The sequence below is a fragment of the Anabrus simplex genome, chromosome 8 (genome assembly GCF_040414725.1).
Source record: "Anabrus simplex isolate iqAnaSimp1 chromosome 8, ASM4041472v1, whole genome shotgun sequence".
Taxonomy (NCBI): Eukaryota; Metazoa; Arthropoda; class Insecta; order Orthoptera; family Tettigoniidae; genus Anabrus; species Anabrus simplex.
The window spans coordinates 215,895,805-215,911,474 of NC_090272.1; the positions used below are offsets into that span (position 1 = coordinate 215,895,805).

A 15,670-nucleotide genomic window follows, 5' to 3' on the forward strand; every position below is an offset into this window, starting at 1 on the left:
CTGCTCAACATAACCGAAGATTTCTATATTTCTTTGGATCAATACGCTAACCCCAATCATAACATTAACGACATTACAGAGAAAACCAGTATCATCTTTGACAAAGTAATTCCTGCAATAAAAAATGACTATCTCAAATTAGTAAACACACGTCATAACAAACCGACGAATCAGAAACCTAACCCCACCCCTACCTTCACAATAGCCACTCCTCCATCCCCTCCACCAACATCCCTCCACACAGCTAACATGAGCCCCAGACGTACTCATAGCAGAACATAACAAATCTCCAAGCATATCGGTACACAACCTCCACAGTAACAACAGTAAGTACTCTTTTCATTTCACACATACATCCAGGCATTCCTTCATACATACGTTATACTCATATTAGCTTTTCTTTACAGATAACAACCATATAACGTGCATAGACGAGAGAGGTGTCACCACCAACTGCTCTAAAATTAAACCCTATCTTGCTGTATATATAAATCTTACCTGACTACATCAACAGTTGAATTGCACAGTACTCAATTTTAAAATTTTAATGACAAGAGTTCGTATAACATACCAATACAAAGTATATCAGCCATAGAACATTCTCGATATTCACCTAATACAACTTAATCAACACAAGAACTACAAGAGGATTGAAGAATGAATGCAACGCAACATGAACTCAAATTTTAATAGACGTTTTAAAAATATACCATGTTTTAATGTGTTTAATGTGCTATATTTTTTAGTGTCTTGTGATGTGGCATATATATTTTAATGTGTTTATGTACTCATGTCCATGCTCAATCAATAAGTTTTAGTTTATTATAACCATCACCACTTTTAATCAGAGATATTTTAACGCAACATACTGCAATATATTTTACTTCCATTTTTCATTAGACATCCGGATGCTCTAACGTAACATCTTTGTAATTTTGTCTAATGACTGTAAATTTGTGTGCTAGCTGATGATGGCCAAGATAGGCCGAAACCGGTACTAGTGCAATAATTCATTCACAATAAATGTATTGATCGGTGGAACATTTTTCTTGTCTATTACAAAGCTCTACATGAAGACGGAACGAGTTTCATCAAATGTTCGCACTTGCAAAACGTCTACATTATGTCCACGGTTAGGTGTTCATTTTTTTTAATTTTTTCGAGTGTATCACCGAACAGGTTTTCGGCATTTCCCTCAGGGCATTGAATAGTCACTGGGCCTTCAGAGAGGAATCGAAACTACTCCTCCTTAAGTAACACAAATTTAGTACCGGTACTTTAATATCATCGTATAATATTATGTTATCGAGACCAGAACATATGTTGCACCTTACATGCACCTTACACTGGGGCAAATATTCATTTATAGGAAGGGGAGTTAGGGATTGGAATAACTTACTAAGGGAGATGTTCAATAAATTTCCAATTTCTTTGAAATCATTTAGGAAAAGACTAGGAAAGCAACAGATAGGGAATCTGCCACCTGGGCGACTGCCCTAAATGCAGATCAGTATTGACTGATTGATTGATTGATTGATTGCATAAAGCCATGGGAGTTTTTGGGAATGTCTATTAATGTTTTGGTCCTAATATAAGACTGGGAATTTCACATTTTTGTGTTAAAATATTATATTTGCGTACGTTACATTTAAAAACTTTGTATAATTTCGCACTCGTACTGACTTGTACAGCGAGCACGCTTTCCAGCTGAACTCAAGGTCGCAAATAATTATAATTTTCAGAAGAGTTAATATTTTTTCTCTTTCCAATTTGATTGTAATTAGTGACAGGCAGAATTGAATATAATGCATTCCAGAACTTGAGCATCGATACTTACATTCAAAAGCATATTCTCGAGCTCAACATAACTTTTAAAAGTCGACGTATGCCTAATTTACTATTGACGGGTCACAGATACTTCCGGAAATTTCTACATAGAGTAGGTAGAGCGAGCGACTCAGCATGTATTTACTGCAATGATGTAGACGATGTATTTCACACATTTTTTGTATGCTATCACTGGTCAACTCAGAGAAGAGCGGTACAAGATTTCCATAAACTGACTATGAACAGTATACCGGTGACCAATTACAATGGAAGATAAAGGAAAAAAAAAAAGGATTTCACCATCAAGTTGGGCACTTTTGTATCTAATGTGCTTTATTTTATTAGATTAGAGAATTAAAGACTACTTGTGGTCGACTGTTGTTTGGCTTGGTGTTATGTGAAATTTCGCACTACCCAAAACAGAGCACAATTCAGAACGAAAAATAGCGCGAGTGGGGCGAGCCGCCTTCGACAAGCCTGAAAGCTTCAGTTCTGGTTTTGCAGCCAACATGAAAACTTGTTTTGTCCCTTGAGCCGCTGCAGCCGCGTTTTAAATCATATCAATGTCATTTTTGATCAAAAAAGGGAAGAACAAAAATCAGCGCCCTCAACAATGGTGAAGCAAACAATTATTCCTTGGAAGAAGCCAATATGGAAACAGCCTTATGGAAACAGGAACCCAATGATGATACAATTAAGAACTTCGTCTGCATGAGTACTCAAGATTTTGAACAACTCGTTCCACTGATCAGTCAAAAAGTTGGAAAAAAAAGACACAACATTCAGAGAAGCAGTAACAGTGAGAGAAAGGTTGGCGGTCACACTGCGTTTCTTAGCAACTGGTGATTCGTACACACGTTTGCAGTATTTATAGAAACAGGAAAGTTTACTTGAGAACTCGTTTCCTTCCACGCATCTTCTCTTTTATTGCGATTGAAATAGTTTTTGTTCTTCAGATTCCACATAAAATCTCTTTGTTTGTAGAGTTCGATGAGCTGCAAGCACTGTTCTTGATTCATCTCTTGCGCAACTTTGGGGGCCACATTTACACTGAGCGAAACAGTTTGATGCGCGGACAAAAACCGACTGAGCTCCGGCTCGCAGCGAGGGCCGTCACTCCGCAATTACCCAGGGGTGAGGGAGCATCTACAATAGACTCAATTCCCTCACGAAATTATTTCGTGAGGAAATTGCGCTTAGTGTAAACGCAGCGATATATTCATATTTTTTGAAGAGTTTCACTGATCAAAGTTGCTGAACTGAAAGAAGTCTAGAGAGACAAGAATAACGGCTGAGAGGATTCATCACACTGACCATGCGTCACCTCGTAATCTGCAGGCCTTCGGACCATGGGCGGTCGCTTGGTAGCGGAAGGCCCTTGGGGCTATAGTTTGGTTTGGTTTAGGGGTGTTTGTAAGATTATAACTTTACACATTTCATTTTTGTGATGTTTAGCCAAACAGTTGATGGTTCATTCGTTCCCATTTTGTAAGTTTTTTTTCCATGGTCCCACCAAAAACGGAGAATCGAGGTTCTACTGTGTTCTGAAAAACACACCACTTTTAGGAGTCAATATTGCAATCAAGCAAAACATACTCAACTCAATAATAAATGGGAAGCCTATAAATGATAGACTAATGACAATCACCATAAAGTGTGCAAATAAAAGATGCACACTAATTAATCCACACATGCCAATCAATAAGGACAATAAAACAGACTGCAAATAGGTAGACAAATCCTGGAAAACTCTACTAGAAATAGTATTCGAAATTCCTCCAAACCACGTCAAAATCTTACTAGGCAACTTCAATGCACAATTAGGCAAAGAAAGAAAACGCAGAAAAACAATTCCACATAAAATCTCTATTTTTGTAGAGCCTGAGGAGCTGCAAGCACTGTTCTTGATTCATCCCTCACGCAACTATGGGGAAGGAACGCTGATGTTACAACGGTGGGCACCATCATGAGGTATTGTCTTGTGACTCATCTGCCTCTGTAATTTCTTGATATGGCTCAGTAGCACATTTCTTTCTTTCACTTCCCAGTCCGCAGTTTTCACGGAATGTCTTCCTCTGGAGTGCTTTCCTGGTATTTTGCCTTCAATCTATGCCAAAGCCTATGGTGTATCCACTCGAGTGTAACTTTCTAATCTAACTCAACAGCTGCCTCCCGTCTTGTACCTTGTCCAACACTTCAGCACTGATTGATTATCTTCTTTGTCCCACTAATATTCTGCATTCGACGCCAACATCACGTCAACATGAAAACTTCCAGCTTCTTGATGCCTTACAGAGTACAATGCAACAATCTAAAAATATGCCTTCATTATTGTTGAGAAATGCTGAGGGACATTGTGCTTTGGAATAACAGGGACTGCTCGTCACAGAATGTACCTTTGTCATGCATATCCCAGTCCTAATTTCAGGGTGGGACTATAAATTTTCTGTGGTAATCTGACAAAGGGTATTGGAACTGAGCTACGTGTTGTACTGGTTTGCCATCTATTTGCATATGTAATGGACACAAATTCTTGTTGAACACCTTACTTTTGATTTACTGGTGTTTATTTTCATTCCACAGACCTTGACTTTAGCATTTAGTAGTAGCAGTATTCTTAATAGGATGGTTGGAGGTGGTAGTAGTGATCACTGATTTAAGAGGAAGTACAGCTAGACAACCATTCTCTCTTAACCTTGTATAAAGCAAAAAAGTGGCAGTCTGTGATATAAACTTTCTTTGCTTCAGTGTTATCTGTAATGATAAATACAAAATAGTAATATTTACTCCCTTACATATCAGAGTAGCCATCCCATGGTGTAGAGATTGCCTGCCTCTTACTCTGAGACCCAAGTTTCGATTCCTGGCCAGGTCAGGGATTTTTAACAGCATCTCAAGGCTGGTTTGAGGTCTACTCAGCCTATATGATTACAATTGAGGAACTATCTGACTGTGAGATAATGGTCCTGGTCTCGAATGCCAAGAATAATGGCCAAGAGAATTTGTAATCTATAGGCCTTCGCACTGAACAGTGGTCGCTTGGTAGGCCAAGTCCCATTAGGGTTGTAGTTTGGTTTAGGATTTTTTAAAATATTATAATAATTATCTGATGAAGAAAGGGCAGCCAGGTCAGCCAGAATGAAGAGGTTTTTGGGAAAGGAAGAAGATGATGCAAGCTAAATCTTCAGTTAATTCTTTGTTAACGTAAATGTATTTGGGTTTGATTTAAGTGCTCCAATGTGGGTGTAAACTATGTAAATAAATAAATAATAATAATTATACATACAGCATGACCGCGATAATCCGGCACTCGATAGACCAGCAGACCCAAATACAGCCAAAACTGGTTGAGACATCCCTCTCTAGCATGTTTCCCTGGTTATTATGACATTATTCCGGAGACCCACAGCGTGTCCTATTCAATACATGGTAAAAAAAAACTCAATTTCAGAGCTACGGAGCATGGCTGCGTGTCGGCCTACAGCTGCAGGGAGCGTCAGTCCCAAGCCAGTCTTATTCTCTTTGCGTCTGAAGTGTACGTGCTTAATTTTACATTAGTGAGGCCTCTTTCAGACGGCGCAACTTCGACCCGCTTCCGCGCTTCTCCGCCAGTCCACCTAGGCCTAAACTAAGAACTGATTGTTCAAGTAAAATCTTTCAGATGTGGAGGTGAAGAGTAACAGCGCGCAGGAAAAATGTATCAACAGGCAGTCTGTGGTGAGTCGCGGTCCCATGCCCACAGTTACTTGATTTGGACATTAGTTTTTATGCATGTTATCATACACAGCGGATCGACCGTGGTCATGACATCAGTACTGCGGTCCTGTATCAGAATCTGATAGTATGCGTATAGGAAATAGAAATGGATTTAGACGATAAACAAAAGTTGGCCCGCTCTCACCCATTGGACGTATTTATTTCCCATTTTCAATTTAAAAGTTATTCATGTGCTTTTTTCTTTTCATGTGTGATTTACAGCGGTTTTTTACGGAACCAGAAATGGACATTGAGAACTTAATAGCTTTACTGTCAGAAATACCACTGGTCTCGTGTTTGGGAAAGCGTGATATCATTTAGACCCATTATCGAGAGAGTATCCGCAAAATTGTACCCATCTCCTTCTTGTAACAAAATGTGAAAGATACAGCATGCTTGAAATATTTTTGTATTTTCTGAAGTGTAGAAGGTACATGAAGACTATAATGGTCAAAGGTACATGAAGACTACGATGGTCCATATTTATTACCCACACTGAAAAGAGTGTTGAAAAGGATCCGCTGGAAATCATGGGAAGTTTTGCACCACTAGTCCCGCTGTGTGTGTAAGAGTTAGCGGAAGCGGGTGCACTCGCACATACACACAAGCGTGTTTTACTCCTGCGCTGTCTGAAAGAGGTCTGAGTGACTTGTGTACAAGCATAATGTACGTAAATTAGGCCTACTGTACTTACATGTGTAACAACGTAGGTAAATTAGACCTACTGTACTTCAATATACAGTTAACATGCTGGTGCTTAATTTTAGGTTCGTAAGTGAATTGTGTAACAACATACATTAATTAGACCTACTGTACTTATGCACAGTGGTTTGCAGGACATTCAGTTAAGAAAAAGACGAAGCTAGACAGTTTACAGATTATGAAAAAGTAAAATTTATTGAGAAAGTCGACACTAAACCACACATGAAACCTGTGCAAATCGCCCAGATGTGAGACTTCCTTGTGTCAACTTTAAACATAATTGTAAGCGACATGTATAATTTGCGTTTCTAAGAGCGTTTTTCCTTGATGTTTTACTATGTTGGTGTTCATAAAATGTATATTTATTTATTTCATTAGTTATAATTGTAAACACTTGTTTTGTTGTTTTTATCATAATTACTTTTACGCTCAAACCTAACCTTAAATTTAACAGCAAAATTGTTTTTCATTTTTTAGCACATTCCCTCTTTATGACATCCTTTTTGGTCCCCACAAAAATGTCCTAACCTGTTTTGGCTGTATGTCTTCCACCTATTTTTAGAGATTTAGCGCTTGGCACATTTGGCAGTACAGTCGGACGTGTTCGGGAGATATCGGAACAATTCAGCGTTTCGTTAGTGACTATTGTCTGCCTTGCTATGCGAGTATGCTCTCGTCGGGATCAGCCAATTGCCATCTTGGCTTCAGGCTAATATCACTACAACTCTTCTTTCACGTAGGCCTGCAGTTACCGTACTTACATTTGCATCAGTAAGGCACAGTTTCCTTTTACAGTTATTTAATAAATCCATTGTACTGTATCAAAGTTTAGCTGTGTGTACACTGTCAAATACACTAAAGCATAGTGAATAGTTTGTACATACAGTGAATATGTTTTCTAGACTGAACATCCCGTAGGTTAACAGTTTGCAAGCCTTAAACACTTGTGAAATTCGCAGAGAGGAGCCAACAATATGACGTTGCTTAAATTATGAAACTCCACGTTATGCAAAATATTCGTCAAAAAAAGAGCTTAATCCCAGAAATATTTGAACATCCCTACAATATTTCGGAGGGCTCAGAAGAAATTTCAAAATATCCCATCATGCCAAATACCAGTCCGACACTTTCCACATCCTTGACATCATCAGACACCTATGCTAGGCCTATAGACAGTGATTCAGGCTGAACTGTACAGTTTCTTGGTATTTAGCATTTTCTTTTTAACTGTTAGGTTCTTCAAATTGCTGAAACTAATTAACTGAGTCAAAACTTAAGAGAGATGGCTTTATGTATTACAAAAAATGTATTTGATTAAGTTAGCTAGTTCTTGGCTTTTTCAAAGCCACGATACTTTTTAATTTCATAATAGGTCTACAAGAGTGATTTATAATGAACTTTGTTAAAACTTTGAACTTTAAACTGATTTAACTCTGCAGTACAGCATTTGGTTTTTAATTCTATGTTGTTTTTACAGTGGTACATAATTTCTAATTTTTTTATACTGTTATATCGTCTATTGAGTTTAACAAACAACTTTTTTTTTTTTTTTTGTACATTAAAAGTGTAGTTTTATTTATATCCCCTTGTTTAAACCAGGCTCTTAAAAATGACCTTACCGGGCGAGATGGCCGTACGGTTAGGGGCGCGCAGCTGTGAGCTTGCATCCGGGTCATAGTGGGTTCGAACCCCACTATCGGCAGCCCTGAAGATGGATTTCCGTGGTTTCCCATTTTCACACCAGGCAAATGCTGGTGCTGTACCTTAATTAAGGCCACAGCTGCTTCCTTCCCATTCCTGGGCCTTTTCTATCCTATCGTCGCCATAAGACCTACCTGTGTCGGTGCGACATAAAGCAAATAGCAAAAAAGACCTTTATAATCTGGCACTGGCAAATCCCGAAGCATGCCAGGCTGTCATGGTCCCACTGTATTTCATTATTGTGATGTTTACCCAAATTGCTGATGGTTTTAATTTGTTCCCAGATGTTCTGTTTTTCCCATATTGTACATTTTTATTCCGTTGGTCCCAGCAAAAACGGAAAACGGAGAATCAAATTCTGCAGTAACGTGTTTCTAATAAAAAATGTATATTGTATTCAGTACATACTTACATAGAACTAATTTCTTGTAAATATAAAAATTAAAGCCCATTTTCTTTCTTTTTTAATGCTCTCCTAAAATTAGGTTTTGCGGATTATTCATGTATATACGATGTGTCCTTGTCTCTCCTCTGTGTTGTTCTCTCCACAAACATCTTTTGCAATCTATGGCAGAAAAGTAGGACTTAAATTACAACAGGGCAAGCTACAAGACGTCACCTTACAGCAGGAAGTAAATGTCACAGAGTATGTTGCAGTGAGAGAGAGAGAGAGAGAGAGAGAGAGAGAGAGAGAGAGGAGGGGGGCAAAGGGTTGCACATCCTCATACACACACCTTCACATCCACCCAAGGACACAGAATTTCAATGGAAACTTTTGAAGTTATGCTATGAAAATGTAAAATAAAAAATATTATTGACTTCAGACTGATAGTTTACCTTATTCTGATCTACAACATAGCTTATTTCAGGCTTGCACTTGTAGTTCTTTGTCTCTTCTACAAACCGCAAGGTGCTGAGTGTATCGGATTCATGCTCATTAGATGGGCTAACGCATGCTATTACTGAAATGATATTCTTACTCTGAAGTCCATCTGAAAATAAAAATACATAATATTACAAACATTAAATGCAAGGGCACATTTTATCAGTCACTATTCATAATTATAACTTAGTAGAGCAAGATGAAAATAAACATTGGTGTATGTGAAACAACTGTAACATCATTAAGCATTTCAAATAAAATATCACATCAATATACAAAGAATACTGGTATACATGTATAAAAATTCATAGTTTAATGTCCAAATTCTGTACATAGACCACTTTGTCAGGAGTTGGATTAATAAAATCCTCGAATGCTCGATTGCAAACCCTCACATCAAGTATTATAGTCCGTCCGCACACACACCCCACCCCCCACCCCCGCCGCCCAGCATTACAATCACAATGAAGAGAAGACAGTATTTTCTTCTTCTTCTTCTTCTTCTTCTTCTTAGTGTTTTCCTATTGATGCAGGGTCCGCTGTTTTAATCTCGGCTTGCCATTTTGCCAAATTTTCGGCATCGTCTGGTCTTATGTCGAGTCTCCAAATCCTCATTTCCTGTGTCATGCCAACCCTGTGTTGGACGCCCACGTGGATGCCGCCCATTATTTTCGAAGGAGTGGGTGAAATTGGCAACTCTTCCAGGTGCAGCACGAGGGGCGTGACCATACCATTGGAGACGCTAATCCTGTGCAAATCAATCAATCAATCAATCAATCAATCAATCACTAATCTGAATTTAGGGCAGTTGCCCAGGTGGCAGATTCCCTATCTGTTGTTTTCCCAGACTTTTCTTAAATGATTTCAAAGAAATCGGAAATTTATTGAACATCTCCCTTGGTAAGTTATTCCAATCGCTAACTCCTCTTCTTATAAATGAATGTTTGCCCCAATTTGTTCTCTTAAATTCCAACTTTATCTTCATATTGTGATCTTTCCTACTTTTAAAAACACCACCCAAATTCGAAACAGACTTTCAACGTATTAGGTCGTGTTACGTACATGTAGTACGTGTTGAAGAGATGTTAAGTACAGAACAAAAATGGCCAACCGGACACCAGTGGGATCCGAACCCACAACCTCCCGATTTCGCGTCGGTTGCTCTACCAATTGAGCTATGGTGGCCTAGGCCATCTTTGTTCTGTTTGAAAGGATCTGAGCAGGTCTGGCACTGCTGCTAGCACACTGTAGAGTGCATTTAAGTCGCTCGTTGTGGGGCATGTCAATGAATATTGAATTTTCACGACCGCATTGTAATCGAAACAGACTTTCAACGTATTACGTCGTGTTACGTACAAGTAGTATGTGTTGAAGAGATGTTAAGTACAGAACAAAAATGGCCAGCCGGACACCAGTGGGATCCGAACCCACAACCTAATACGTTGAAAGTCTGTTTCGATTACAATGCGGTCATGAAAATTCAATATTCACCACCCAAATTATTTGTCTACAAATGTCGTTCCACGCCATCTCTCCACTGACAGCTCAGAACATACCGCTATGGGAATCAACATCTATATCACATACCACTTAGTCGAATAGCTTGTCTCTTTCTCCCAAGTCTTCCCAGCCCAAACTTTGCAATACTTTTGTAACACAACTCTTTTGTCTGAAATCACCCAGAACAAATCAAGATGCTTTTCTTTGGATTTTTTTTTTTGCTAGTTGCTTTACGTCGCACCGACACAGATAGGTCTTATGGTGACGATCTTTGGATTTTTTCCAGTTCTCAAATCAAGTAATCCTTGTGAGGGTCCCATACACTGGAACCATATTCTAGTTGGGGGTCTTACCAGAGACGTATATGCCCTCTCCTTTGTAACCTTACTACAACCCCTAAACACCCTCATAACCAAGTGCAGAGATTTGTACCCTTTATTTACAATCCCATTTATGTGATTACCCCAATGAAGATCTTTCCCTATATTAACACCTAGGTACTTATGATGATTCCCATAAGGAACTTTTACCCCCTCAACACAGTAATTACTGAGAGGACTTTTCGATTAGTGAAACTCACAACTCGACTTTTAACCGTTTATCACCATACCATTGCGTACTGTGCATCTCACAACATTAGCAAGGTCATTTTGCAGTTGCTCACAATCTTGTAACTTATTTATTACTCTATACAGAATAATATCATCCGCAAAAAGTCTTATCTCTGATTCTACTTCTTTGCTCGTATCATTTATGTATATATTGTACCAGGAACAGCAGTACAGAACTAAGTCCCCGCAATTAAAACTTAAACTTCGCACTACGCGGCGGCTCAGCAGCAGAAGACAGCCAGGGACAGCGAGCAACCGTGTGTGTGACGTAGAGCAGGTTGACGTCACAGCCTGCCTCCCCGCGACACAGAGAGAGCCTACGTCAGCATGGAATGTTCGAAAGGTTCTTTGGTTAATAACTCCTCATATGGCAATAATTGGGTAAAAACAACTACATCATCATGTAGCCCCATATTTTATCTCCATTCCTACAAGGTTTGGTAAAAATCCAGCAAGAGACAACAAAGTTGTTGAGCGAAATGTAATGACATATTTTGGCTTGGATCGTGTATAAATTGAGAGCTGCTTCCCCCAGCAGAACAGTGTGTGTGGAGTTCGTGCGGCGAGCAGCGGGCGAGAACACGGATCCTCTATGCCACAGCCGGTCGGCTCGTGGGGACCGCGACGCTACGCGAGTGATAGTCTCATTTCGCCGAGTTCAAGACTTAAACTCCACATTCAAACTTATAAATATTTCAGCAAGTTACAAGGATAGTCTTATTTTGCCGAGTCTTCGACTTAAACTTTACCACACTGTGTGTGGACTTGAAAATTTCCCGTGATTCACGAGTGATCGAATCTAGCCTCAGTTAAGACTGATTTAAACTTTAATGGTGATTTATTCAGACAGATGTTTCAAACTTACATTTCTTACAAGTGTTCATAACCCATGATTGATGAAACAATCCGAACAGTGATAAATTGTGAACGATATTCGCATTGCCAACTAATTGAAATATTTTACAAATTTTGTGTCAGAACTTTTCAGACTGTGACAAGTGATTAATTAATGAATTTCAATCTATGACTATGTCATCGGACTTATAGAAATCGTGGAATTTTCCAATATCTCGTGCATTCAGAGTAGGCATTGGACTGTGATTAGTTTCAATCCGTGTACTACGCATTTAATCTGTGCGTACATTGAACTGTGAGTTAATGATAGACTGTGAAATGCTTATTTGAACTATGCATTCGCTATAGACAATGAGCCGTGTGTTAATGACTAACTATGGATATTTATTTAGGCACTTATGGTAGACATTGAACTGTGTTAAGAGATGAAACAAGTAATTGAGCCGTGCACTCGTGATAGGCATTGAACTGTGCTAAGAAGTAAATTACGTATTCGAACTTTGCATTCATGGTAGACATTAGACTGTGTTTAAGGAGTACATTTACCGTGAAATTGAACTGTTTATTCATGACTAAGCAATGAACTGTGCATTTAAACTATGGGTTTTCAATAGACAGTATTTTTTTGTGTGCAATCAAACCACGGACTGTGGAAGAGTGAAACCCATTTCATCTAATTTCAAATGAATGAACCAAATCAGTTTACAAATGAAACATTTTCTTTTTCAAGTGATGAGTTAAAATTGCACATAACCCTAAACGACTATTTTGTGTGTAATAATTTCAAACTGTTTCAAGTATCGCATTTTCTTTAGTCAATTTTATTGACATTTGGTTATGTTACACTACGAGTGATTCTTGTGTTCAACATTCTAATCTGTTATTCAAGAAACTCTTTCTGTATCCCAGGTGCTAATGTGTACAGTCATAAGTCATTCTCCGTGCAACCAAATCTCAATGTTCACATTACTACGTTATCCCGATCTTCTGGACATCGTATGGATATTCCAGAACTTCTAGAATTTCCATCAAGGGAGAAATCGTGGTTCCATGGTGCTGAGAGGAGACTGATGGCAGTACGAGGAGAGCAGCCGGATTTAGAGCACATCACCAGCCTGGATGAGGAAAGAACCATTTCCTGCATATTTGCTCTATGAAGGTGATAAAATTTTGAACTTTGTTAATAAATTCTGAATTTTTAAAAAAGAACTTAAGAATCATTTCAAGACACCCTTCTTCCTCTGTAGGCACTTTGATCAGAACGGTACACGCCCTGCATCTAACTCGTGCTCATCAAAGTACTGTATTTACTGTTACAATATATTGTACCAGGAAAAGACGGAGAATAAGGGATAAGGGCAAGAGAGTCAACAAAGGGGTGTAAGGTCCTTATGGAGCAGGTACAGAGAGAGGTATACGCTGATCAAAATAATAGTTGAATTTTTTTTAAGACAAAATTTAATCATTTCCTTGATTGTGACTTGACCTTCCCTATTATTTACTTGAAAATGGAAAAAAAACAAAAAACGGATTCACTTTCGTCTTTAAGTCACTATCAAATCAATTATAATGAATGTTTGCCCTTCCAAAATAAATTTTCTTTCAAAGTATCATTTTTCCTTCAAAAGTTCTTAAAGTTCTTTCTTGAACTCATTTGAGACAAAAGAAAATTATTTAATTTAAATTAAATTTCTTTCACTGGGAAATATGGAAATTTTTCCTAAAGTCTTTCTAAAAGTCTAACACTTGCAATTGTCAAGGTCTCTTCTAGAGTTTCTTTAAATGCTTAACACTTAAGACTTCACAAAATATCGCAAAATAAATCTTTTTTTCACAATTCTCTACGAATTGAAGTTTAAACACTGTGATAATATTGTTAGAATACTACGATTCTCAATAAAAGTCAATAAATTGTTTAACTGTTATCAAGAGTCAATGATTCTAATATTCCACCCATGAAAAGTTAGTTTTTTTGGAATTTTAAAAAAGAGTCTGAAAAACACTCATATCACCTGTAATCTGGAACTCAGGACTGGACTGCAAAGATATGCGGTTCAGCGAACCACAGGTTGATGTCCTTGGAAGCCGGTGTCGTGATATTATCACCCACGGTACCGCGTCCAACTCCCTCGTTGAGACCACGTCCCATGTCCCTGGTTGAAACCACGTCTCCAATCCCACGTTGACAGGTCGATATGATTATAATAGGCACTCATCAGGTTTTAACACGTTTTTGTCGAGTTTAAACACACGAAAAAATTCAACTGACTAGTAATGATTACCGAGTGTCCTATCTAAAATATTTCAGATTTTATGAACCACGAAGAACACAGTATCGTGTTAAGTGCACACGTACAAAGTCTGACAGTAAATTGTTAATGATCACTGCCCTGGAAATCGCAACTGATAATAACTCAGTGAGAATATTTACAAGTGTCTTTACACATAAATCACAGTTTATTCAAAATGTTATATCTCATGAAAGTTTATAAGTATTGATTGTGGTAGACTAGAATGAAGTACAACTTCACGCACTCGCGACGAAAGATTAAATATGCCAATAGTTCAAAATTGTCATTAGACGTGTATATTAAAGCACTATTGTGAGATAGTCAGTTTCTGTAAACGAGACACTCACAAGAAAATGTCCTTAACTTGCACACATCATCAGCTGTAAATGTTTTAAGTTATTCTGTCTCAAAGAAAATCACAAGTTTCAAACATTCAGGTTCACTCGAGTTAAAGTCAAAGATATAAAGTAAATTATTATCACAGCACTGTTAAATACTTTAAAGAATGGTGAGAATTACAAAGTCTTGAAAATTTTCTAAGTCCGGCACTGTTCACTGGATGCATAGTACCGTCACGCGATAAATAAATTTGATTCTTGACGTGTATATCTGCGTTCTACAGCGTGCTAACGTGAATGCTGTGAGTTGAGAAATGTCTTACCAGGGAAAATGCCTGCTCTTTTATACTGGGTAGCTGTATGAGCTTTCCTCCCCTTCTGATTAAAACTTCATTTATTAATTTTTTTTGCGGTGGAATACTTTTAACTCCATGGGCCGATTTTAATTGAATTTACACATGTTGACGTTTAAATCGTGTGCTACAAGATGGTGTAGGTCATTATTTGATATCTCAATGGGATAAAAAGTTATTAAAACACTTCTCGTATGTTCTAGAGCTATCATGCATTGTTCACGTGATCATTGCGTCAGTCTCTAACATGGAAGTTCTGACGTAGATACCTCAGTTCTTGGCTGCCTGAGCCATGCTGTTGCAGTCCCTCGCATGCTAGGCCGTGTCATTGCAGCTAAGTGACATTACAGAGTAATGTTCCAGGCCATTAATGGTTCCTGGTACAATATATGTAAGAAAACATAAAGGTCCAATAATACTGCCTTGAGGAATTCCCTCTTAATTATTACAGGGTCAGATAACACTTCGTCTACTCCAATTCTCTGAGATTGATTTTCTAGAAATATAACTACCCATTCAGTCACTCTTGTCTAGTCCTATTGCACTCATTTTTTGCCAGTAGTCTCCCATGATCCACCCTATCAAATGCCTTAGACAGGTCAATCACGATACAATCCATTCGACCTCCTGAATCCAAGATATATGCTATATCTTTCTGGAATTCTAAACCCAAACTGCCTTTGATCGAACCAGTTATTAATTTTGCAAACATGTCTAATATAATCAGAAAGAATGCTTTCCCATACAATGCATGTCAGACTGGCTGGCCTGTTATTCTCAGCTTGATGTCTATCACCCTTTCCTTTATACACAGGGGCTACTATAGCAACTCTCCATTCATTTGGTATAGCTC

The 15,670-nt window shown here is 38.3% G+C and overlaps 1 protein-coding gene across 1 annotated transcript in view; it reads right to left on the minus strand.

Moving 5' to 3' along the window:
• LOC136879371 (chromosome-associated kinesin KIF4B) overlaps window positions 1-15,670 on the minus strand; it is a 174,446-nt gene that overhangs the window by 81,532 nt on the left and 77,244 nt on the right. Inside the window, exon 6 of the mRNA XM_067153187.2 lies at window positions 8,824-8,978. Coding sequence (XP_067009288.1) covers window positions 8,824-8,978 — 155 coding nt within the window. The remainder of the gene's footprint in view (window positions 1-8,823; window positions 8,979-15,670) is intronic.